At 36.3% G+C, this 26,704-nt stretch overlaps 1 protein-coding gene across 1 annotated transcript; it reads left to right on the forward strand.

Moving 5' to 3' along the window:
* Positions 1-369: 369 nt before the first annotated feature.
* On the forward strand, positions 370-26,704 carry PPP1R42 (protein phosphatase 1 regulatory subunit 42; the record flags this gene model as incomplete). Its single annotated transcript, XM_081996420.1, has 8 exons — positions 370-498; positions 2,761-2,927; positions 3,360-3,498; positions 5,642-5,758; positions 11,635-11,752; positions 13,036-13,164; positions 14,298-14,450; positions 26,289-26,704. The coding sequence occupies 8 exons, from the start codon at positions 370-372 to the stop codon at positions 26,702-26,704; spliced, it is 1,368 nt and encodes a 455-aa protein (XP_081852546.1).

Below are 26,704 nucleotides of genomic sequence, written 5' to 3' on the forward strand. Positions count from 1 at the left end.
ATATTTCTGTATGAAAAGGATGAAGACTAGGGTACAACCTTCTTTAAGCACACTGAAACAATCAATCAAATATAACAATGTATTTTAAGTGTTATTTAATACACCAAAAGTTTGAAAAAAGGACAGCAAGAAAGATGTAGGTTTTATAAGCAGCAAAGACTATACATAAATGGGTCACTAAGCAAAAAGGGAACTGGTGGGGAAACAATGGATTCGAAGTATACATGTAAGCTTCATTGAAGATCTGGCATACAAGTAGGATAACATTTTCCTTTTTGTTTTTTAAGGCATTTTATAAAACTACTTGCAAGAGCACATGGAATACGCTATTAATAGAAGCAGTAGCACAGTTTGGCCTATTACAGAACTATGGTTCGACTAACGATGGACCTAATTGCTAAAAGTGTCAGTCACAAGAATCGGAGTGAAGAGGACTTTGGGCAGTATCTGCGAAAAATAACTCATCTGAATTTATCAGACAAAAACATAGATGCAATTGTAAGATTGATTTTTCTTTATTTCTTATAACCTGACTACTCAAACTTTTTGTAGTTACTGTTCTGATGAGTTGTTTGTCATTGGGGAGACAAACAAGCAAAGCCAAGTTTCTATTTTCTAGCAGCTGTATTATTGTTTAACATTTATATTGACTTGCGATTAATCCTTAATAATGCATCTGCATTAAACATGAACTAGCATTAAACATGCTTCAGCATTCACTGCTGTTATTGTGTGGAACACTGCTTGTATGTAACAGTGTTCAAATGAATTTTAAATGCATGTGCCTTTGAAATGTGAAAATAATCTTTCAGCTGTAACTTTTCATATAAAACATCAAAACGGGTGACTGAACTCCAACAGTCTGCAGGATTTATTATTGACCTGCCACTTTTTTGTTTATGTGGCAAAAATCTCGCTGAAATATTCTACTTACCTGAAACTGTGGAAATATGTATCATCTGTGTAGCAGACAAGAACGATATTATCAGTACACTAACTACCTTTGCCATTAATTAATTAAAATAGAAAATCCATTTAAGCAATAACACAAGAGAGATGAACTGGAGTGTTAAAGCAAAGTAATTTTGGCTGTATTTCACAGAACCATTCTAGAAATCTGCAGCTCTGAAAAAAAAAAAATCAAAACAATGTGCTATTTTGATTATTTTGTACAGTTGCTATATTGTAAAGGAGCTTTCAGGAAGTCACCAGAATGGAAATGAAAACTCCGCTTGCTTACCTCTTTAGCCACTTAAGAAAGAGAGTATTTCAAATTAATCATTTAGACCTGACACTTTTCCTATGGAATATAGCCAGGCTGTTGCCATTGAATCAGTAGATGTAGGGCTTTGACAGCAGTGCTCTAGCCCTATCAAATTCTTAGCTATAGTATTCTTGGAAACTTTAGGTCTGAGGTTAAAAAATGAAGTGCATATTTTCAGCAACAATTTGTTTTTTTATTTAAAGACTTGTATTTATTGATGTTACCTTTATAAAAATGCAAACTGTGGAATAGAAGAAGATGTAAGGAACTAGTAAGTTTGCAGATCAGATTTTTTTTTTAAAGGAAGTAGTAATGATATTACATACTATTAAGTGCAACACTTTATTTTTATTCATCATTAATGCCATATTTTTCTAGTCTTGGGAATTTTACAAGAGGTTGTTAACTCACAGTACAATCTTTTCAATCTATCTGTGATTTACTCCTTAGATTTCAGAGGAAGTCTGAGAAAGCAAAGGGGAGTTCAGGAACAGGATATAAGCCAAGTGAGGTTAAGAGATTTGGACTAGCGTAGTGGCTTTTTCAAATTAGTCAGGTTAAAATCTACTTCTTTTAAAAAAAAAATTGCTCCCTGGGGCTTATTTATTTAAAAAATAATCCATGACCTTTTCATTTTCAAAGACTAAACCTGCAGAACTTAACCCAGTCCTCTTTCCTTTGAGTTTAATAATAGGCAATTATACAGGTTTCAGTAAGTACTGAGTTAATTCAAATTCCCTCAAGATACTGAGCACATTTTGAAATTGCTGAACCCTGAACAACTGAATTGTTGTGTATGGTGGACTTGCTTTAAAAGTGTGATTTCGGTCAAGATTAAATAGCTTGTTCTATGTGAACAGATCCATGCAAACAAATGGGTTTATTCAGCCCGCTCCTAGGAACGTGCACAGCCATGGCGAGTTACTAATTTGATCAGTCTATTTGATGAGGACTGGTTTATCATATGCCACAGAGAAGTTTTACAAAAATCCTTATAACAACATGTGACCTTTTTAGTTGTTTAAGAAGAATACATTCAAGAAACTTGACATTTGAGTGGAATCTTAGGCTTGGAAGTGTATTAAAAAACATTGAAGTATAAGTTTTTGTATAAATTTTGTATTCCTTTGCCAAGAACTGGTTTCCATTACAGGTTTGTTGGAGACACCTATACTAACAATTATGCTTTTCTGAAATTCACCTGAGGGAAGGCAGGGAAGGAAATGAGGTCACACAGGATGTGATGTACCTCCTGATGGTGGCTGTAGTTCTCAACTTCTGTATGGCAGAATAGTAATGACAGATTTCAGTCTTAAATCTGATGATTACTGACACTAACTCAGTTTTCCTATGAAAAACAGTTGTTAAAAGTGCTTGTTAAAGGTAAAAATGTATAAATCATGCAGCAGACCTTAAATATAACAACAATCAACAGCTTCCAGAAGCAGGCAGTGAGGGAATGGTATGTAGCGTTAATTTGTTACTGTTTATTTCAGGGTGACCTCTCTTTGTGTAAAAATCTTAGAGTTCTGTATTTATATGATAACCAAATCAGTCAAATCCAGAACTTGGACTTCGCTTCAAATATAACGCACCTTTACCTTCAGAACAATTGTATTCCATGTATAGAAAATCTCTCCTCACTGAAAAACCTTGAAAAACTGTAAGTTGAAAATCATGTCTTTATTTTACTAGTAAAAGAATAATTATAACACTAATACATTAAAAAAAATATGTAGCCATTAAGGTCCTTTCAGCTCTTAAATTTTACTTTTCAAATGAAAGTAATTGCTTGTGATTTTTTTAATTTTGAGTGTTCTGTGATATAAGTAATGACATATCATCTTAATGTATTTCTTTGCATTTAAATTATTTTCAACCTAATAATAATAACAACAATATATAAAACCTCTAAAAAAAATTGGATCTGTTAGCTGTATGCTCTACTTGCATGCTAGATTGTTTACTTTTTCTACTATAATTCCAAATATTATTAAATAATACTTTAAAGTTTGAGGGGGGGTACTATATTGAGGCCTTATGTTCACTTTTACTTTCAAAGGCTATTAAAAGTATATTGTATTCTATTCTGCAGGTATCTGGGGGGCAACTGCATCACTGTAGTGGAGGGTTTGGATAAATTAGAAGCAGTAAGGGAGCTACATATTGAAAGTCAACACCTCCCCCTTGGTGAAAAGCTTCTGTTTGATCCAAGATCTCTTAGATCCCTGGCAGTAAGTACATTTTGAGAATTTCAATAAGCCATTAATCAGTAGATCAGTATTTTTTTAAGAGAAGGTATTAGGACTTGATCATTGTGTGTTTTCCTTTTCTGCCAATTGGTGACATTCCTTCAAATTCTACGAAGGGACTCCTGTCCCAATTCACATATAAGCAGGGAGTCCAGCAAGATTCTCCTTCTTCGTTTATTTTTCTATGAAGGATGGAAATGAGAATAAAGAGAGAGAGGAAGTAAGGAAATAAACAGATGCCCTATACCAACAGAATGTAAATAAACTAAAGGGTGGAAATTTATCAAAGTTAGTTATCTTAGTCTATTTAGATTGTAGTTAATTAGTTTGTTCATACTTCTCCAATTTGATTGTTACATTAGTACATTTACTGCCTCTTGTGTTTCTCTAGAGAATGCAATGGCAAAAAAAGGTGCAAACTGCTTTTTTCCCCATATATTGAGCAACACAATCAAAAGCATTCAGTCTAGTTCTGCGATTTTTTGATGTTGTGGCATGTCAAGGTTTCAGGAAGGTCAACTTTTGAAGTTTTCTTTCAACATGTTAATTTCTCTGTAAACATTAAATGTATTGTTAAGGTGGTTAAAAAAAAGTAGACTTTATTTACTAATGGATGTAGTTCTGTAGTAAAAAAATTCATCTTGCTGTATCTCCCAAAGCATAGTCAGGGCTTGATGAGCTTTTTTGTGAAGATAAAGAAGTCACTGAAAAGTTGAGTTCATTTGTTCTTGTGTGTATCATAAACATTTGACCTAGCTCTAATTCTTGCCCTTTTGAGATTAAGTAATCCAAGACATGTATTGCCATTTTCCTTTAATAGCAATGAGCCATTCCTGTGACAGCACTTTTACTTTGTTCCTTCTATATTGGAGAAATTATGAAAGTAGAGGGAAGCTATAGAGCTATATTCTTCCAAGGATGATAACTCATATACTTCAGTGTTATTCAGTATCCTGGCCTAGAGTCGCTACCGTTTTGTTATTCGTGCCTTTTATTTAAGGTCTTTTGCTGTAGGGGTTTTTTGGGTTTGTTTTTTAAGAAACACTTTGCCTTCTTGGCCTACATGTAAAAACATTCTGTTTTTATCCTTCAAGTGCTAAGTGTCTGTTCTCTCTTTAAGACATCACTTCCTTATCTTCTTCTATTTGTTTTTGGTTCTTAATGCTGTCAGAGATGAAAGAGCCAAAAACATAGGGCCATATAGCTCTCTGTGCACCATGAGCAAATGTTTTTATGATGAATATCAATATCATGAATCGTTTGACTGAGAAGGTTAAGTTTATGTACTGTGTGTGTCAGGATTATCCTGATAAGTCTTGGTTAGATTTTAGAAGGGGTTTACATTTCCTGTATACATTGCTGAAATAGACATTTTCTAACAAATAGTAAATTCCATATCTAGTATGATTCTAGACTCACTGGATTAGGTGCTCTTTTTCATCTTTTAGAGGTGCAAGCAAGCATCTTGTTCCTTTTATGTGAAACTATGTTAAATATTTCCTGAGATAAACACCTGAAACACATTTACTTTTTATTTAGGATGTAAAGATCACTGTAACTATTGACTGTTACAAAAGGCAGACTGCATTATTATGTGACTCACTAGTCTTCCAAAAAAGGGGCAAGGAATAAAGGTGTGTATACAGAGAAGTTTGTAGGGTTGAGTCTGAAAGAAAAACGGCATAGTCCACCTGTTAAATGAGACTATGTGTGTACCAGATATGGATTTCAGCTCTATGCAGTTCAGATGTAACCTTGGAAAAGGCAGTCAATTTCTGTGTCTGTTACCTACTGCAAATGTAGAGTTAATAGCACTTCAGAAGTCTGTAAAGCGTTTGAACATGGTTAGAGAAAAACAAAAAGTCTGTATCTGCTAAGAATTTCTGAAACAGTTGAGAAATAATCTTACTTTGGTTTGACTTAAGAACCAAAATAAACAGCATTTTAGGACAAGATGCAAAGCCAACATAAAACATAAATGTGTGAGGTATGTGGTAGTTGTATTTGCATGTTTCTGCTTCATACACTTGTTCTTCCTTTAAGAGAATTTTCTTTAAGAATTTACCGCTTGACTCATGCATGGCTTGAAAAAATTAATCTTCGTTTTTTGCTTTTCTTCTTCCAGAAATCTTTGTCTGTGTTGAACATCAGTAATAACAACATCAATGAATTAGAAGAACTGGCAGTTTTGGAAAATCTTTCTTATCTTAGAGCAGTTGACAATCAACTTCAACATATGAAGGTATAAAATATACATATATGTTCTATTTAGTATGAGTAAGAAAATAGTCAAATTCATCTTTATCCCTTAATAGATGAATAAAAATAGACTTTACCTCTACAGTTGCTGAACCTCTAACTTCCCAATCGTGCTGCCTGTTCTGATCCAAAAATACTGTCGAGGTTAAAATGGAGAACTATTTATCTAGGATGTCCGACTTCATTCCTATGTAAAGTGGCAATTGTGCATGCATCTATCAACTGAGCAATACATGCACAGAAGTTATAGTTATAATATAATATGTTCAAAATGTAGAGTTAGTGTGTATGTTTTGGCCATCTGAGTGACTATTGGTAGCTTAATTTGCCAAGATTAGGTGGCCATTGTTTGTTAATTAACTTGCAACACTTTACCATATTACAGTTTTAAATTCTCTATTTTAATGTAAATAAAAGCCACTTCTTGGATATCAGACTATATAGCTGATTTTGCAGCCATTCTAATATCATAATTACTTTTTGACTATTGTTGCTGGAGTAGCATAAGAAGTATTTGTCATGAAAGTATACATTGAATTTCTTTCATAAATTTCTGCTAAGGAAAGACATGTCTTCATAAGTCAGAGCTCTAACTTCCACAGTAGCAGATAAAACAAATGAAATAAAAGTATTTTTGCTCTTCCTTTTTGCAGTAGTGAATGTGGTTCAAACAATATTCTAGACTTACAATTTTCAGCTTATCTTCACAAAAAGGAACGGGAGTATTGGCCATGTGATTTCTCACTATTTTTATACGTTATGATGTCTTCTACCTCTTGACATAAAGAGAAGTTAAAAAAATAATTTTAGTGTCATGCTAGTAACTGAGTATCAAATTTTATATTGAACAATGTGCTGACACCATCGTTGCATGGTGGAGGCATGGAACAAACTCTATAAATGACTTAATAAACACTGTTTTCATTTAATATAAACCATAGGCATTAGTGTTCTGCTTTTTTTTATTTTTTTTTTAATTAATAAATACTAAAATGAATTGGCTTAAAACATAACCCAAATCACCAAGAAAAAGCCTTGATTAAAATAAACTCTTTCATTACTGGTTTGCATATACATTCTATTTCATTAGAAAAGTTTACTTTCATGAATTAGTAATTATTAAAATGATTATTCTTATTACATTTTAGAACAGTTAGTATCTTTTACATTAAATTTGGCAGGTTTTTTTACTAATAAGTAGATTCCAGTATTTTGTGTGCATAATCTAGCAGTTATCTAAGTCAATATACTTTATCTGGACTCTTAATTTTTTACATTTTAATATTAAAAAATGTTGAATTATGCATTTCTTTTTTACTAGAGTATTATTAATGTATTTCAAGCTGTGTTTCTGGCTGGCAGTTGTGATTGAATTCATATAGAAATACAATTTATGTAGGCTTTTTCTGGGTAATTAAAACCATATTGGATGTGTTGGTTACATCAAAATAAAAGTAAGCTTTTCTAAATAGTCTCTCCAAAGTTTCCCTTTTGAAAAGGATTCCTTTTCTAATTAAAACATATTACAGTGATTTTTAAAATTGTCTTTTTTTCTTTTTCCTAAATACAAAAGACTTCAGTTGTGGTGATCTTAAAATATTGTCTTAGCCATTGTCTTAATGTATATTGCTTATATTAAGCAGTTCCTTATTATTAAGAACAATGATGCCAGTTCAGAGACTGTTTTCAGCATCTCAGAGGAAAAAACAGTGTCATCTGAAACAGAATAAGGAGAGGACAAAAAGACTGCATTATTCAATCACTGTGTATATATTATTTAATAATTATTAAATTTCATTATTATCAGGAGAACAAGAGTTAATATTTATCCAAATCAATTAGACATTTATATTTCTATGCTATACCGTCACAGCTTTTGAAAAATTATATGGTTAGCATTTGAGTTAGTTGCTGCTGCTGCTACCAGTTACACTTGGATCAAGTTAAATTTTAAGTGGCTATCCTGTGTGTTTGCTAAAGAATCTCCCAAGTTTTGAAAATATGGAGCAGATAGGGTATTTCTGTTCATATCTTTGCAGACCTGTAAAATGAATGACCATATTGAATGTCTAACATACAGTGTAATGCAGCTGGATATCCAACTTTCCAGCTGCAGTTACTGTGTTTTAGAGATTATATTTTAGTAGGCTCTGCTTATCACAAATCTAAGTTCATATTTGAATTTTAAAAAACTGTTGAAAAAGCAGTAGGCATGCAAAGTATATAAAAAATAATGGCAGGTTTAGCTCTGTTTAAGAGTATTTAGCTTACAGTGAACATCTAGCAGGAGAACAATCTTATACATTCACTAAAAAATCCATTTAAAAAAAAAAGTTGAGGGTCATTTTGAGTATGTTTCAATTTTTTTGCATCCCTGAACTTTGCAATTCTGTGGCTTACATTATTCTACAACTGTGATAGTTGCAAGAACTTTAGGGGGTATACAGTTGTGCTACATATACTTAATTACTTCTGCTGGCTGAGCTTGTTACGTGTAGCAAAGGCCCTTTCATTCCCACATAAGCTGCCTCCATTCTCTACCCTCTTGCCCCTCTCTTTTCAAAGCTCTGAAGTATACCTCTTTTTCATGCCAAAAGCTCTGCAACCCCTATTTTCCCATTCCTGCTTCCCCAGGAATGTCTGGCATTGATCAGAGACCATGGCAGTGCTGCATGATACAGAAGCGTTGGTGAGCTCTGTACCCAGCTCTGCTTCACCCAGTGGGAAGAGAAGCTGTGGAGGAGCCATCCAGGTCTTAGCACGGCAGTCAACAGCAGTGATCTGTGTAGCAGAGGTAGATGGCAGCAGGAATAATACGGAATCTTTGCAAAAGAGGGAAATGTGAAAGGTATAAGAAATGCATGAAATACGATCTTCTCATGTAGACTTCCCTCATTTTTGTATAATTAGTATGATTCTTTGATATCAAACACTTATCTTAGTTTTTTCCCATTATTATAAAAACTCATACTCCCTTGCTTTTCAAACAATATGCCACGCTGATTTCAACGTAGCTGAAAATTAGGGCTAGTAAATTCAAGCACTTAAGGTTCTGACTAATTCAGGGCATTGTTAGCATAATTAACAGACATCAAGGCATATGACCTTGTTTCACATGACTGAAGTTTATATAATGCAGTCTGAACAGGAGACAGAACAAAATTAAGTCATTTTTCTCAATTCATGCAAAATAACTTACTACAATTAGCTATCACATATAAAAAGCATGCCTTAGGCCCGTTATCAAGAATGTAATTTTTTTTAATAGAATTGGCTTTTCTTTGTTTTTTATTGCTTGTTACTTCATTTATTTATCCTATCGAGCTTCTGGTTTACTTTAGTCAGGTTCACAAGGATTTCTAGGCTGCAGTATATTTGGGTTGGAATACTAAGGGTATTTTTAAAAAAAACTATTCCTATTAAAAAAACCCACAGCTCTTTCCGTTTACAAAAAGCCAGAATGTTATTTATTTATTAATTACATTAATTTTGGGAAGATTATGACCTGTGTGAGTATTTGGATAGATAATGAAAATATAGCTAGAAATACCTATAAAAATCTGTATTTCCTAACTCTTTAATTTATTCAACCTCTGCCCAGTATTGATTATGACAAGAGGATATCACAAAAGATTAATTCATTCGCTTCAGAATCGAGTCAGGAACAAAGGAAAAATTATAGATTTTCTCAAATAGATTATGACAGGTAGTCAAAATGGTGACAAATTGCTGTCCGTAGATGTAGCTAGGGCAGTTGGACTAGACATTTCCGATAAAAACTGGAGCATACTGGTCAAAGACCAATTCTTAAATGGCTATCGTTAATTGGCAAGAATGTTATTGCCAGCACTACAGCAGCCTACTAAGGCAGTTGCCCTTCCCCCTCTCCCCCCCTGCCACCGATGGAATATAATTTGCTCGTCAGTATTTTGTAGCAGACCTCAAAGTGATAGCATGACATGATCATTTATCAAACAGAGACTGCCCAGAAGAGTGTCTGGTCCCTTTAGTACAGCTTATTGAAAGGCTGGGAAGTGAAAGCACTTTATTAGAGACAGGAAAGCAATGAACAACTAGAGCGTATCGAAAGGGTAATCATATTTCAGCACAGGATTAGTGTGCTCTTAGATAAACATACACTGGAGTAAGCATGTTCTGGGTCATTTATCAAGTAAGTAACAGCTAACAAAAATCTACAGGACTCTTTGTGTACATTCATAAAAGTTAAACTGTATGCATTTTATTTCAATAATAGACAATTTTGTGTTGCAAAACTATTACTTGAAAAAATTCTGTCTAGTGAAATTCTGAACACATTACAGATTTCAGTGACAATGCCTGAATGCTCAGGTAAGAATAAATAAATACACTTGCAGCCTAGCCTAAAATATTTTTCACCTAAATTGTTGTGTTTGTGATTCAGTGTTGGCACTTAAACTGAGGGGGTTATCATATTGTTGTTCTGCTACATGCTGATAAAGGTCTGCTGTGTAACATTATGAGATTTATCAATATTGCTTCATGTGGACTGGTCCTCAGATCTTCTTGCATCGTTTTATCAGTCTTGCTCCTCACAGAACCAGACTTTTGCTCTCTATTTTTCTGAAAAGACGTTATCATTACTGGATAATAATAGATGATAGATGATATCACCACCATCATTATCAATAGATGAAAAATTACATGGTTTGGAGGTGTGAGGCTGTGCCACCACTTGCTCTTCCATGTGATTTTTCTAAACATATATAATACAACTCACAGAATATTCCAAGGAGGATTTTCTACCAACGGGTAGAGCCTACAAAACCAGGGGTCTCCCTGCTTGCGTTACCCAGGTAATTTTCTAAATTTGAAGAAACTAAGAGATGCCTACATTGCTAGGTACTTCATTAGTGGCATCAAGCTACAAAATTCTATAGAATTTGCAGTTTAGAATCTGTCACATCATGATGAGTAGATTTTTTTTCCAAATTATTACAACTATAGAACATAAATTCTCTCTCCTCTTGTATTCTTAGAGATTGTTTTGAATCCCTCCTTAAGGTTTTCACACATATAAGGAAGCCTGTCAAGGATGACAGTTAAGTGAAGTTTTGAAAAGAACGTATTTCACAAAGTAGGGTATCTGAGCAGGTATCTGCTTAGCTTTGCATCCTTTTAACTTGAATTTATTGTATTTAAAAGACAGAAGAAGTTTTATCTAGGTCATACTGCCCTTGGGTAACCAGACAGAAACACAGATGGAGAAAGGTATATTTCAAAAATTTCACTATTTGGGCCAATATTATAACTGACCACCCACAGTTATGTAGGGCGAGGGATTACTATTTCTCCTGAAAAATTCAGTTTTACATATATATAAAGAGAGAGGCAGTCTACTATGGTTTGCATGATTTTTAGCTTTTTTTAGTCTGTCTTTCTCTGTAAAGTATTTACTCTTCCACAAATTTTTCCAAAACAGACACTAATACTCCAAGGGCTCTGTGAGACCATGGGGATGCATTAACAGACATTATGTATCATGTAGTTTTTTTGGCTGGTACTTCCTCAGCTTTACGTGCTTATAAGTGTGATTGCAGCGGTAATTTTCCAAGCTGGCATAACTGTTTCCTTAAAAGTGGGGAGCTTTCCAACTGCATCACCATTTCTTCTGTGCAATTATAATATACTCAGGGAATGCTGTGCACCACTCTATTTGAAAATGCGTATTCTTAATATGTATATTAATACATGAATAGTCTCACTGAAATTATTTCTGTCTGCAGGATTTGGGCCTGGATGAACAAATTGCATTGCTATTGAACTTTACTCTGGAGGGGGAAAAATAAGAACAATGTTCTGTTCTTGTATCAATTGCAGGAGTTGGAAGTTGTATTAAACAAATGGACAAAGCTACGCAAACTGGAGCTTACAGGAAACCCCATCTGCCACAAGCCGAAGTACAGGGACAGGATTGTAGTACAGTCAAGAACTCTAGGTAAAAAATAAACGAATAGCTAGCCCAAAAACCCGCCCATAGCCCTTGCTGTTTTAGAAAATAACTGATGCATTAATTGTTCTTGAATTTCACTATGTATGTAAACACAATTACTGTCCTATCTATGTCAAGTGGTGAATTTTTAATTTATGTAGAGGTAATGTAGCTAAAACTACTTATGTAATCAACTGCACAAACTCTGTTGCTCAGCTTTTGCTATTAGTAGTATTAATCATTAGTTTTATTAATTGATGATTAGCAGGTTCATTATAAGACAATAAGATTTTTCTGTGTTAGTATTCCAGATGTTGTGCAACTGATTGTCAGAGATAAGTTTAGTCTACTCCCCTATCAGCCTGTAGTAGTTGCTTATGTGTTTTAGTCGTACAGTTCACACCTTACTGTGTTTTAATTTGTAATGTAACATTTGTCCCTAAATATAAAAGCAGTTTACACTTATGTTATTAATGTCTTTGTTAAACTTAACTTTACTGTGATGCTGTTTATGTTATTATTTTGAGATAATTTTAGCATAACTTAGTCTTCTCTATCCAAGTATTTATACTGTAGAAACAGGTAAAAAAAATCTGCTCATTTTTTACTTTTTTGGATAAAGGTGGCAATTATCTTAAAAGGTGTAATTACATAATTTGTTTTCCTTTTTTCTGAGAGTAAAAACTGTTGGCCATTAAGAGAAAGAAAAATCCTACCTGTGCAATAAAAGTAACAGAGTCTTAGGACAACTCTAATGCAACCTAAATTTGTGGCCCAATGAGGTATTTAATTTGGTCTGACTCAAAAATGCAGATGCAACCAAGCCAATAGAGAATAAGCCTTATGGCATCAAAGTGAGTAAAGTTCATCTTACAGAGCCAAATCTGCCTGTCTTCATGATCAGTAGGATTCCTTGATTGCTAAGCCATGCAGGTTCTCTCTTAATTCTCAATTTCTCCACATATATATCTCTCTTGTGTAAGAGCATACCTTTTCTTTGGAACTTTCTACAAGGTGTTGCATGTTAATTGAATGTGAATATATATCTATATATATTTGCCTTAGAAGCTGCAAAAATAGTAGATGCTTTCTTTTGTAATTAAGACGTGTCAACTCACTTTTACATCTAATTAGAATATGAATATCAAGGTCTATTGGCTATTTTTTTGCCAAAAGACTAAAAAAGCTTTGAAGAGAGCACATATAGACCAGTACGCATTACATACAGCTTTGTACAGCCTTTTAGTTAACTTTGGGTATCACAGAAAATGTTCTCTTCTCTTTGACAGAATCCCTTGATGGGAAAGAAATAAAAGAAATGGAAAGACAGTTCCTTGTGAGTTGGAAAGCCTCCAAAGCTGCCAGGAAAAAAAACAAAGAAAGAATGACAAATGAACATGCAGTCTATCTACATTTTTGTAAGCGAACTACTCAATTACTTCATAATTATTTGAAATATTATAGACACAATAAAATAGCATCTAACAGTAAATATACTAGGAATGAGACTTGTACTGAAGGTCAGACTAAAACAGAAGAGTAGAAATTGGACTTTTCCAATATAAAATTTAATTTTAGCATGAGTTCATGTGGTGTTTTTTTTCCTCCCATCCCAATCTCCCAGAATTATGGAAAGGAGTAGCTAGTATATTTTGAAGTTTGTAAATATTCATTACTACTCTCCATGTATTAAAAAAAAAAGTGTTGGGCGTTCTAGAATAAATGTGTGTTTAAATACATCAGACTTTTAAAATCTGTTTGTTGATACTTATTTGATCTGTGTAAATTGCTAGTTTTGAAGCTCAAGCAAAACCTGAAATAGACTTTGAGATTTTTAAGAAATGGTGGGGTAGGTGGTGTTTAATCTGCAGAGCTGACTGCAGATTAAAACATAAATGACTTGGCAGCATGTCTTGCCATCTTGTAGGATTTGGAAACAGATGTTAGACTTCAAATAACTCAAAACGGTTTGAATAACCATATTTATAAATTCAAATTGGTGGCAGTTACACTATTGTTTTCAGAAGATAAACTGTGATATGTAACTTGGGGAAGAGAGCATGTTCTTTGTAGCCATACTATCTCAAATTATTAATTCGTGAAATCTCATGAAGATCAGTTATTTTTGAAGACATTAAGTGAAAAGTACTCAGCCTGTCAGTCTCAGCCACGAGAAAGCTGCAGTCTGCCCAGTGTTTGGAAGCCATATGTGAATGGCAACGGTTCTGAAAGTAATATTCTGTCTTCTGAATAACTACCAATATAAGGAGGTGCTATGTAATTGAATTTACTCCTTTTCAAATAACACTACCTGCATATGAATACCTGCTTTAACGTTTCCCTTCATCAGTGTTTGCAGCACTTTCCATAATTTTATACAAAGTTTTCCATTCTCAGTTATCAAATTTGAGACATTTTACCCTAAGGCTTATTTCACTGTTTTCTATAAGAAGATATATATTGGAACCTGTGATCAATCATACTGGATATTAAAATAGATATGGTTTCACTTGGGATATTGAATTAATACTTTTTTCCTTGTTTTCTACAGCTGACTTTGAAACAGCTTCTTCTATTCTTCCCTTTCACTACAGTCCATCTGTGAAAGAAAAAAACAACTTTTTAGTTTTGTCTGAGATGCATAAAGTTAAAAGAAAACCTCTGCCAGGAATCCTGGAAAAAAAAAAGTCAGGTGAAAACTCAGGTATGTTCCCCAGACATCTTCCTCTTAGTCCTCTTGGTTGTTGATTGTACAGCTCTTACTGAATCAGTTGGAAAATGGGTACATGAAGGTAGAATTTAATCTGAAATCAGGTTCCGTTTTTTTAACCATGCTGTGTTTGTTGTCTTTATTTCTTTGAAAGACAGGGTGATAGATTTCAGTTTCTGGTTATATATCAGCAGACTAGCTAATAGTAATAACTTTACTCCAGTGCTACTAGTTTATGTCGTATGCATTTGATTGTAATCTTCCACAAAGGTAGAATAATAGAGAAGTTAATTCTTGGAAGTACAGTTACTGTCAACAACATTGGTGAAGGCTGATTCTGTGCACACAGTAATATGCAGAAGGAGAAGCAATCACTTTTCATCATTATAGCTTACTTCTAATAGACATGTTCCAGTGTATCATATACTTGACTAGCATTTTCCTGTAGCATCAGCTCAAGACTGTCAAGATAATCAAGAAGGAAAATCTGATGTGTGTGCCTTACAGACATTTAGACACTAGATGAATTTAAGCAATTTAGAGTTTACCATATGTATTTTTTTACTCACATAAGCATCCTTATGAACTCTGATGCAACTCTTTGTGGAAATAAAATCTGCTTATAGGGATTTGCAGTTTGGGAGCTATAGTTTTTTCCAGTTTTACCTGTAGTAATAGTTAGTTCAGTATTTGGGACCTAATATCACTCCTTCCAGATTTTTAATGCTACTTTTAACTTAACTGTTTAATTATTTTTACTGACCAACAAAAAAAAAAAATCATCATTTATGCAATGCTGTAGAGAAAATAAATAAATAAATTCAACTGACACAGGTATTCTGTGGTACCTAAATTACTAAATGCAGTGCTTTATTTTACGTTCAAATCAGAATTCATTAATATGCTGGAAAATTTAACTGAGCAACATTTAATACTGTTTTATTCTTGGCAACTTACTGCACTACTTATCACAAAATAGTACTACTACACAATTACTTTCCAGTGAATATTCCAGGCTTGTGAAATTTAGAGGGGTGCAGCCTAATTCTCATGCCATACAAACATGCATTCTTTCTTTTTGATTCCATTGTAAGGTGAGTTTATCTACAAGCTCAGTGTTCTGTCAGCCTGCATTTCATCTTTATTAGCATTCTGTCTTTTGGGTCAGGCTGAGTAAAACTAGGCTTTTCCTTTACCATTCCCCTTAGTCCTAATGAAGATGGAACATGCATGTACAGCACCTCCCAGAAACTTATTTTCTTCAGTGTAAGAACTTCTGCTATTTCCTTTGACTTAAAGCATTCCGATTCTACTCTATGTTAAAAAGCTGTCCAATTGTTGAGCTCCTTTGCATGACAAAAAGTTTTCCCAGTAATAAGAAGCTGGAGTACAATCCTGGCCCTGCTGAAATCCCTTTTGACCCTAGAAAGGCAAAGACTGCATCTTCCGTACTTGATTGGAATAAAATGTCTATGTTTGTTCAATTTGCAAATGTAAATTAATACAAATAGAGTGATTTTGATATTTTATTTTTACCTTTTTTACAGTTAGGCTAGAAGATTTTACTCTGATTCGCATAAAGGTTAGCGTGAACTACAGTCAGATGACATGTATTTAATATTTTCAAAAAGCTGTTGTAAGCAGAACTTTTATCTTGGACACTGAAGGTTGCTGTACATTACAATTTCATGTGTAATCACTGACCTTGAGAGGTATTCTAACCTTTTTATTAGTGGGATTCCATGGAAACCAAAGAGTCTTGGGTATTAGTTAAAGGTTTGCATGTTCTTTAAAATGTTTTTTTGGTTTTGTTTGGGGGGGGGATATCAAGTCAAAACACAGAAACGTTCATTCTTAGAGTATATGCAGATATGAAATAATGACAAACCACAGTATCCCCTCACCAAATCGAGTAATCAGTGAGATGCATAAATGTGCCCACATGTAAAGTGACGATTTTTTGTCAAACTGGACAAATACCTATATTGTTTAATTGAAATTCAGTATCAGACCAAAGAAATTAGTGAGTTTTAATCCTGCCCTCTGTGTTAGTCAAATAAATTATTCCAACAGATGTTTCCTCTTTCCTTATACATGCTAGGTGATGTTTGACCTTGGCAACTGAAAAACAGGCATTAAATACCTTTTTAACCTACATCTAAGATCCACTGAGGATTACATACAGCTTGAACAATGAAAAAAGCCAGTCATTACTAGATTACTGAAATATGTCATTAATCTTTCTCTTTTGATGACATAAAAACAATAGCAATTTTATATTGGATTTTAAGTTAGTTTTGAACATTTAGAGAGGATTATGGATATTGGCAGGAAGTAATTAAAAGAAAACAAATCACTTAACTATTTTAAAGATACCTAATACCTTCCAGTGGGATACACTAGTATTAATTTTCCCTGAGTAGAGAAGTTGTTGAAATTTTGATGTTGTAAACTTAAACTATAACCAGCAGTTTCTGCCCACATTTCCTTACTCATGGAATTAAGTATCATAATAAGTTTGCAATTCAGAATTTGGTGGGAAAGTCACCTTTTGTCTCTCCAGTGTATGTTATGTAATTGGCAATATGGTAATATCTTTAAATGATATAATCAGCACATAAAAAATACACTGGATTGTGCCAAACTAGTTACAAGCCACTCTCCCAGCCACCATGCATCCTGTGTAGTTCAAGTTCTAGTTCACGTGGAAGGAACTTGCCATGGGCAATGTTAGTTCTCCGTAGCTCTTTGGCAGCTATTTTATCTGTTTGTTTATTAAATATTTATAAATGCCTGAGTTTAGGCTATTTTTGTAGTCTGAAATCTATATAGAGTAAATTACATGTATATTTGATAACAGGTAAGAATGTACATGTTCCACATGTATACTGGACTTTAGTTTATATAAGCCCAACTGGCAATACAATAAATAGAATTATTAAGGCTTATTATATGACAGTTTTCTGGGGAGGGCTGCTACTGAGATTATAATGATTGTATACCCAAAACATAACTTTTACAAACACAGGTTTATTTCATATTACAGAATATAGTTCTCTGATTTGAGAGGGCAGTAGGGGAATATGTTACCTCCAGGTAACCTAAATGTTGTTATCGTACTGAATATCACTTTCGGCAAACTTCGGAGAATTCAAAACTATAAAATATTTTCAGCCTTGGCTTCAGAAAAAGGGGAAATACAGTGTTAAGATACAAACTAGTGCAGTTTTAGCTGTGCACCCTAGAGCTCGTTTTAGCCACTGAATTGCCTACAAGCAGTCCAAGTGTATGCAGAATTACGTGCATTAAATATTTGGAGATATCAGCTGGAGCACTTTGGCAGAGCTGAGAGCATGTTTTGAACAGACCTGGAATGCCTTTTCCTGCAGCTACAGCCCATCTCACTGCCTTTCCTTGGTGGTGGTGTTGAAGGAAAAATGTAAACATCACAGCGAGGTCTAGAAAGTATCCATCAGCAATTAGTGATGAGGCTGCAGCAGAGAAATGTAAGGAATTTACTTGCCGTTGAGTTATTCAGCCATGATATGGGATATGAGAGAAGTCACTGTAATACTAGAGAAGTTAAAGTGTGAGAATAAAGAGATGAAATTCTGAAATTAAATAGTGTTGCTGAAGCAGAACTATTTGAATGGAGATCAGGTATTAACCGTTCCTGGTTACTATGGCCCATGTAAGATTTCAGGAGGCAATTCAGCCAGTTTAGTGGGTGTTTGCCTTTTTTTCTGGAGGGTATGCACTACCTGCAAAGGTCAGTATAAGTGCATTTGTAGGACCCTGATTAATGTTACAGTATTTGTGTACCTTCGTGGTATTTTCTGTATCCATGCTTACAGTTTTGCTGAATGATTCTGCCCATGATAACTTACATTTCTCCTCCTAAACAGATTATAACTCTGTCATTACAAACATGCAATATTATACACAAATGGCGTTATCTTCTGTCTAAACTTAAGTTTCAGTAGTTTTAGTATATGCCAAATCTTAACACTGCCACTTCATTCAGCATCATGAAGATGGTGATAAAAGGCCATGCCCATGCCTCCCCACTTCTGTTCTCTGTGCTGCTGGCTGTGCCCAAAACAGGAAAACAGAATCTAAAATACAGTAACAGAACACATGCACTAATAGACCCACTGTGCCCTTGGAAAGAATAAATGCTTTTGAAAATTGCTGTGAGAGTGTGGGTGTCTCCTGCTGAGCAGACTGCCAACTAGACCATATGTACTCCTACGTGTCTGGATGACCAGATATCATATAGGCGCATTCCTGTTGGGAAGTATATGGCTGCTGATAGGCAAGCTGGCAGGAGCACATTTGCTTGCATTAGTCTGCTACCTCTTCCAGGAGATACGTGGCTATTTCCCAGGCCTTAGAACACCAAATGGTACATGCAACTTGTCACACGAGAGTACGTTAAAAAATTACCAGGGCACATCTGTGTGTGCAGGCTGTAATGCGCAGACCTGTCATGCACTTTCATGAACACTGAAACCCAGACTGTTTGAAACTTTCCACATAAAGTCCATGAATATTTGATCTTTGATCGATAACACTTTAAAATGAACACATATCTATAGAGGGCTATTCAGTGACTTTAGAGGGAGTTGCATCTTGTAAATCACTCCATCGAAACTGTATCAGGAATGAAGTATTACGTGAGGATGGTAAAATAAACAAACAGCAAACTCAGATCTTTGCATATCTATTTTTAGGTGTTAACGTGTTATAATAGTTATTAGAGAAATGGAGCAGACTTCTATTATGCAGTGTTTACTTTTTTCCTATCCTTAGATTTTTGTTGTCAGTACTTTTACAGATTACTGTTGAGATAAAAACTCAGAACTTCATAACATTTTTAGTCCACTGCCTTAGCATTGCACTTTTTTTTTAGTGTGACTAATTTACAAAATTATAAAAATCAATTCATACACATAAAGCATGAATCAAATTAACACAGTAAAGAAATGATACTGAGTTTTCAGGTTTTGAATACGGATACCTGCAGTGGAGATTTAAAAAGTAATTTGAGGTTAAAATAAAGACTGCTACTTGAAGAGGGATATATAAGTAAGTTCTGTAATTCCAGTATAACTCTGGAAACTATTCAGTTGAATCAGTTCCAATAAACTAATTTACTGCAACGATATGAACAGTTTCACTATTGGCCTTCCTGTATCCTATCACACATTCTGTCAGCATACTCCCGTATCTGAAAACTTGAAAGCAGCTGCTTTAACAAACTTGAGGTGAAAACACAATCAATCATTGCACCCTCCTCTAGCAAGATGAGATCACATAATCATTTAAGATCATCAAGTCCAACCATCAACCCAACACCACCATGCCCACTAAACCATGTCCCAAAGTGCCATGTCTACATGCTTTTTGAACACTTCCGGTAAGGGTGACTCTACCACCTCCCTGGGCAGCCTGTTCCAATGCTTGACCACTCTCTTAGCAAAGAAATTTTTCCTAATATCTAGTCTAAACCTCCCCTGGCACAACTTGAGGCCATTTCCTCTCGTCCTATCGCTAGTTACTTGGGAGAAGAGACCAACACCCACCTCACCACAACCCCCTTTCAGGTAGTTGTAGAGAGCAATGAGGTCTCCCCTCAGCCTCCTCTTCTCCAGACTAAACAACCCCACTTCCCTCAGCCGCTCCTCATAAGACTTGTGCTCCAGACCCCTCACCAGCTTCGTTGCCCTTCTCTGGACACACTCCAGCACCTCAACATCCTTCTTGTAGTGAGGGACCCAAAACTGAACACAGTATGCAAGGTGCGGCCTCACCAGTGCCGAGTACAGGGGCACGATCACTTCCCTACTCCTGCTGGTCACACTATTGCTGATACAGACCAGGATGCTGTTGGCCTTCTTGGCCACCTGGGCACACTGCTGGCTCATGTTCAGAGGTGCTACATTTTGGAGGACAGCATTACAACCACTAATTCCTTCGTAACAACTATACCTTCTCAAATTCACTTCCGGCACCCTGGGATGCATCCCATCCAGTTGCAAAGACTTGGATGTGCCAGATTTGCCTGAGTGGTTCCTAACTCAATCATCATCTACTGTTGGTAGTACCTAGGACCTCAGAGGTGTGAGACCAGGCCTTGCTGGTAAAGATTCTGATGCTTTCAGAGCAATCCACAGTACTGTTTTAGCTTTTTGGTGTGTTAGAATTACCATAAAGGAAACAAAGTAAGGCATCAGTGCTTGAACACCTCCCCTTGATGCTGCTCTGACCCTAATCAGAATATATGTATGGATACATAAGCTTTGTAATCACTGTGTGATTTATTTTGAAATTGAAATCAGTAACCAATGAAAAAATCCTGTTTTTTCTAAATGTCACATTAAAAATAGTGCAAGGTGTAAGTTAATTTAATGCTGTATTATTTTTTTATATATGCAGGTGTGAAGCAGTGCACAGAAGTGCCTGTGATACAGTCCAAAAGTTCTGAAGTTGGGGTAGAAGGGGAAAAAAACCTAGACAAAAAATTGAGTCAGCATTAAAGATGATGCCCAATGGTGCCCATTGATTTTTCAGGATAAGGATTCAGACACGTGGTCTGTTGGTATGGGAAAGCATGTCATTGTAATTTAGAGTGTAACTGATAAAAACAAGAGGTTCTGAGAGTCTCTTTCACATTTTCCTTATGATTTTTTTATCTTGGTGTACTGTGCAAAGTAGCTATCCCAATGAGCTCTGAGGGGAAGCAATTAATATGTAAACCTGCTTATTTACAGACAGTAAATGATAAATGTTATATATTGTGACTGTAAACAATGCATTTTACTTTGCTAGGGGAAAAAAAGTGAGGTTTTATTTTAAATCACATGGCCTTGAAGGATTCTAGGAGTTCACTGCTAAAATAAGGTGTATTTGAACCTTACCTCTTCAATCAAATAACACTGTAACCAGAGATCACAGAACTGACTGACGACATCTTTCTGTTCTCTTAATTCTGAGCAGAATTAATTGCTGCATCAAAACCAAGATAAATCGGAGCCAGCTGTGAAATGGTCCATGTAATAGACTAATACTTTAATTCAAAAAGAGATTTGGAGCAGTAAGATCTTCCTTTCTTGGAGAGTGAATATATCAGACTGTCATAGTAATCACTAATTACATGTCCACTAAAGTTGGGTATAATCAGTTGCACATAGTTCTAGAAAAATGTTTTGGGATAAAAGACTGAGTCTTACCTGATTTCATTTATATGAGAAATAGCTTTGATTATTACTAAGACTTTGTTTCTTGTGAAACTTGGAAATTATCAGTATTTGATACAAATTTATTTGGCCGAAATTGTTAACTATCACCTTTTTTGTGTGTGGATTTTGTAATAAAGGAATGTATAATACCCCAGTTGGTCAGATTATGTCAATTCAGATTAGTCTGCCCTCAAGTTTGGCATTGGTTAAAAAAAAAGGGCTTTTGCTGCATCAGTTGATATCCTCATAATAGGTGAAGACCTGTTTTTTCATCTGCAGCTTTTGATAACACTGCTTATAAATTTTGTAGAAATGTTGTGTGGTCCTCGGAGGTGCTAATGGAGACAGGATTAATAGGGGCTTTGGTGTGGTTCTGACGTGAAGACCTCATCTGTCTTCTCTGATCTCTCTGATGTAGGTTGAGGAGGAATCTGAAGTAACGGCAGAAGTAAGGTGAATTCCAAAAGCCAGAAGTTACAAGATGTGAAGATTTGGCCATTATTGGGTTTTACTTTTTTATTTTGTTTTATTTTTCTCCTCAAAGCTTACAAAGAAAAGTATTGGCATCTCTTTGGATATGTTATCTGCGTCTTTGTAATCTCAAAACCAGACAAAATTAAGTGTGTTGAATTTAACACTGCCTTTTAAGAGCATTCAGAAAAAAAAAGGGGTCTGCCTATTTATTTAGAAGCAATGCTTCGTATTAAAAGCGTGTAAAAACACCAGCACGTAGTAGGCTAAACCAGTTGCCTATTTCTTAAACTTCCTCCAAAAAGGAGTTGTTTTTAACCACTGTCTTACCTAGTTTGTGACCTGAATACCCGAGTAGCTGCTTCTTTCCATAGGTAATGCTCTTAGTAATTGTGCAGGGGCACACTTATGGTCTCATGCTTCAAGAAGAAAGGAGCTATTAGCACATGATTTTTGAGATCCATAGTCCTAAAAAATAATTTCCATCATTTGGATTTTTCCAAGTTCTGGTGAATAATGTGGAATAGTTAGGAAAGAAGGCACAGGAAGATTAATGATATCTGTGCTGATTAATTTTTGGATGGGGAGTATTACACATTAATTTTACTTCAAATTCTGCTTTAAGTAACTGGGACTTCAGTTTGGCTGCTTTGCACTAGTTTGAGTAATTAAACGAATGCTCAAGACTTCAGAGATAGGAAAATTCCAAACGTACAGATAAGGAAAAGAAAGCCCAGATTGTAAATTGCACCTCAAATAAAACCTGGAGTTTCTCTGTATGAATCTCAGCTCAGCATCTTATGCTTGAGACCCTCTCGGAAAGAGAAAGGAATTTTTCCTGAATAAGGAAACCAGGACCCGTCTTTTTGCATTCAGTGTTTTGTGTATTTTGTTATTGTTTCTATTTTATTGCCCTTTGATAAAGATCATTCAACTAAATTTAACTCCTGCATGCATTCTGCCCTTAAACAACATGACATTTATCTTCATTATAAAAGAAATGGATTTCCAAAAGTAAGATAGTAGATAAGTGGTAGTACAGCCCTGATGTGCCGCTTGCTTCTGTTAAAACTAGTGAGTGATTTGCCATCGGAATAAGAAAATACAAAACAACAAATAAAGCTCTGATGTGTAGCTGTCCTTAATAGTCCATTACCAAAATTAGTATTAACCAAACATGATACTTCTTGGTTTAGCTGTCATCATCAATGATACTCAGGTCGAGGAAGGCAGAAAAGCATACATTTAAAAAGTTGCTTCTTGTTCAGGCAATTCCCAGAGAAGAATGTTGCTGCTTTGGGGGAATATGTGTAAAGTGTCAACTGCTGGATTACTGACTCAGTGCAGTGCATTAGAAAGTCACCTATGAAGTATGATCTTCAGAGCAGGACGTGGTCTGAGGAGATCTCTCCACCCTTACGCTTCCCTCTGCCTTGCACACACCCATTCAAAAACACCCAGTGGATTTTTAGTATTTCTCAATGTAGGTGATGCTGTGTTAAGCCACCTAGAGCATGACTTGCTTATCACACATTCTGAATATTTTTGGCTTTAAGAGTTTCATTTATTGCACATTAAACAAAGGATTTAAGACCTGAATGAATTACTCTTTGCACAGCGCTGGCCATGGGGTTTCACAGAGATTCCTGCAGCCAAGCAACTCACATCTAGCTAAAGCAAACCCCTCTCAAAGCCTTCCACCAGCTAAACAGCACAGCGGGTCTCGGTCTCTCTGGATCTAATCTCCCTCTTACTTCCTATATTCTGTAATAGTTTGGCCATATCCCAACTGCATACGTGTATGTTCACTCCCATTCTTTGGCCTGTTCTAAACCCCTGCATTTTAAGTCTGCAGTTCCCCTTGAGTGCAATCATTCACGCTGACACTTGATGCGTAAAATACTCACACTCGAGCTCCAGCAAAGCCAGCCCTGAGCCCGCTCGGCTCCCGCTCCGCTCGCTCCTGCTGGCTGCAACACTGCGCTTCTCACGTGGCTGCCAGCGAGGGAAAACTGAGCCAGATCTCCTAGGGTTCTCACCCTTCACCCCTGTTTTCCTTTCTCTTTTCCTAGAGTGAGAGCGGCTGAGCTAACCGAGAACCTTCCAAGTCGGACACCTTTGTTGTGATCTAGAATGAAACAGTTTTGAAGCATTTCTTTAAATATCTGTGGGTGTGAAATGGAATTGTGGTGGGATCTCAGTACCCAAGTCTTTAAAAAGGCTTAAAATAGACTTTAAAAGACTTACGTCTTTTTAAAGAAGATGAAGTCTTCGTATTATGCTGTAACACTCACGTATGTACGCATTAGAATGGAGCCCTTCTGACATGTATTTTAGGTATATTTTTAAAGTAATTGCTACTGAGAAAAGTGGGTGTCTGCTTCTTGGTAGTAGCTGGGAGAATGGAATATTCAATTCACTTAAGCTCCCTTTTTGCAACTTGCCTCTGAGAATTTTGTGATTTAAAAAAAAAAATTAAAATATTTGGATTTGTGACGCTGGATGGAAAAATCTAGAGAGAGAACAATTGTAACAGGGGCTAGGAGAGCAAATTTTAAACTTTTTTATTGTTTTAGGTTGTTAGTGAAAATGTTCATCGAAAGACTTTGTGATTTAAAATGGAATTTTGATTAAGAAAACACTTTTGGAAGCTAAACTACTTTGAGCAGCAAATTTGGAAAGAAAGATGAAATTAAAAATGTTTGTCCTATTTTCTTTTTCAATGTTAAAATCTTTCTTACAGCATACTGGAGAGGCACTGATGTGTTCTCATATTCCAGTATGAAGAAGCAGCTCTACCTTTAGTAATTCAGAAAATACAATTAAAATTATTTTGCTATGCTGTAATATAACATATTTGACATAACTGCAAGAATACGCTGTAGTCCTATAGTATACTACCAACATGGCATTTGAAGCAAGGGGAAAAAAAAGTATTTAGTTCAAAATTTTTGAAATATTTGAGTTTGCAATGCACTCCCACTATGAAACGTGGAGATTTCCCCATGAAGCAGAAGTTCTGAATTTCAACCTGTTGCGACTCTCCTGCGGCTGCGTCTCGCCTTTGATTTACTCCCAAGCTCCAGGTGGAAGCAGTGGGACCTGACCCTCACAGCCCGTGAGTGGCTTCGCCCCGAAACTGTTTTACTGGGGCAAGCAGCATTTCCACCAGCCCGCCAGCAGTACCAGTATCCACGCTTCACCTTGTCAGCAGGCAAACACAGTTGGCAAGTCCTTATACAGAAATGGGGATGGGAGAAAATGAACAAATTGGAAAGAAACACCATGAATGTTCATGGTGAATTGTAGCTGTAACACTGGAAAATAATTTGAGATGAAGGGAGCAAAGTGTACCTGGAAAAACATCATGCGGTCTCTGGTAGAACTTCTTCTTACCTAAATCACACTGGAAATCTGGCTCTTCTGTGACTCTGTCATTCTCAGATTTGAAATATGCCGAGGAAGGTGAGGCAGGAAACGTAATTCTCAGACATTTAACTGGGAAAGAAGAAGAAGAAACAGCTGCAGCAGCTTGTTACAGCTTTAGACTTAAATAGTGGGTTGATACAAGAAAATAATCCCCGGATCTCTTTGTGGTTATAGCGGAGGAGGAGTCTTCTGGTGGGAGAAAGTCCTGATGGGGCAAAGATCCACTATCTCTACCTTTATATCTGGGTTGGGTTTTTTTTGCTATATCAAAAGCACCTCTTCTGTGGTAACAGTGTTAGCAGCCAGGGTGGTCTCTCCAAACCCCGCTCACAGATCTCACTATGCAGCCTCCAACCGCACTCTGCAGCAAGCTGGATTTGGACTTGTCAGAAGACGTTAACGGGGGTTCCACCACTTCTCTTCCAATGCCTTCCGTTGGATTTCCTGCACTGAGGCTGAAATCGGTGTATGTACAATGGGAAAGTAAGAAAAAAAACACTGTAATTTTGTGTCATTAATTACATCAGAGCAGAGAAGAAGAGCACAGCACTCATGATCTGCTAATGTAGGGTAGCTGGGATGTCTTGGGCAGTTAGGACACTGCCCGTTAAGTCCTCTGTCTATCATTGACCCATATTAACGTCGCTGAGTCAAGTTAAAAGCCCTTTTGGAGCAGACCTTTCTCAGGCAGGCCGAGACGTAGGAGACCCCCTTGGGGTACAGGAGAGCCGACCTCCAGACCGGGTGCTGGAGCCTGTCGGCGCATGGCTGGCAGTTACGGAGGAGCCCCGGGGGAACCGGGGCGGGAAGGTGAGTCCCCCCGCTCCCCGGGGGCCCGGGATCCGTTCTTCCAGGTCATGCCACGGTGCCCGCAAGGGTGTTCTCAGCCCAAATTTACAGACACGTTCAAGAACTGCTTGCCGGAGCCCCGGAGGCTGGCTGAGCTGCCGAGTGCGCTTCCCAAAGGCGTTAGCTGCAGAAAGGTTTCGGCAGCGCTGGCAGGAGCGGGGTGCAGGCCTGGGAACCCTGGGGCTGCTGGGAGGTGACCCCGTCGCCTTCGTTCTTCTGGGCACTGGGAGGCCGAAGGGTGGCCCGCGGTGCAGGTGA

The sequence above is a fragment of the Phaethon aethereus genome (genome assembly GCF_964289735.1).
Source record: "Phaethon aethereus genome assembly, chromosome: 2".
Taxonomy (NCBI): Eukaryota; Metazoa; Chordata; class Aves; order Phaethontiformes; family Phaethontidae; genus Phaethon; species Phaethon aethereus.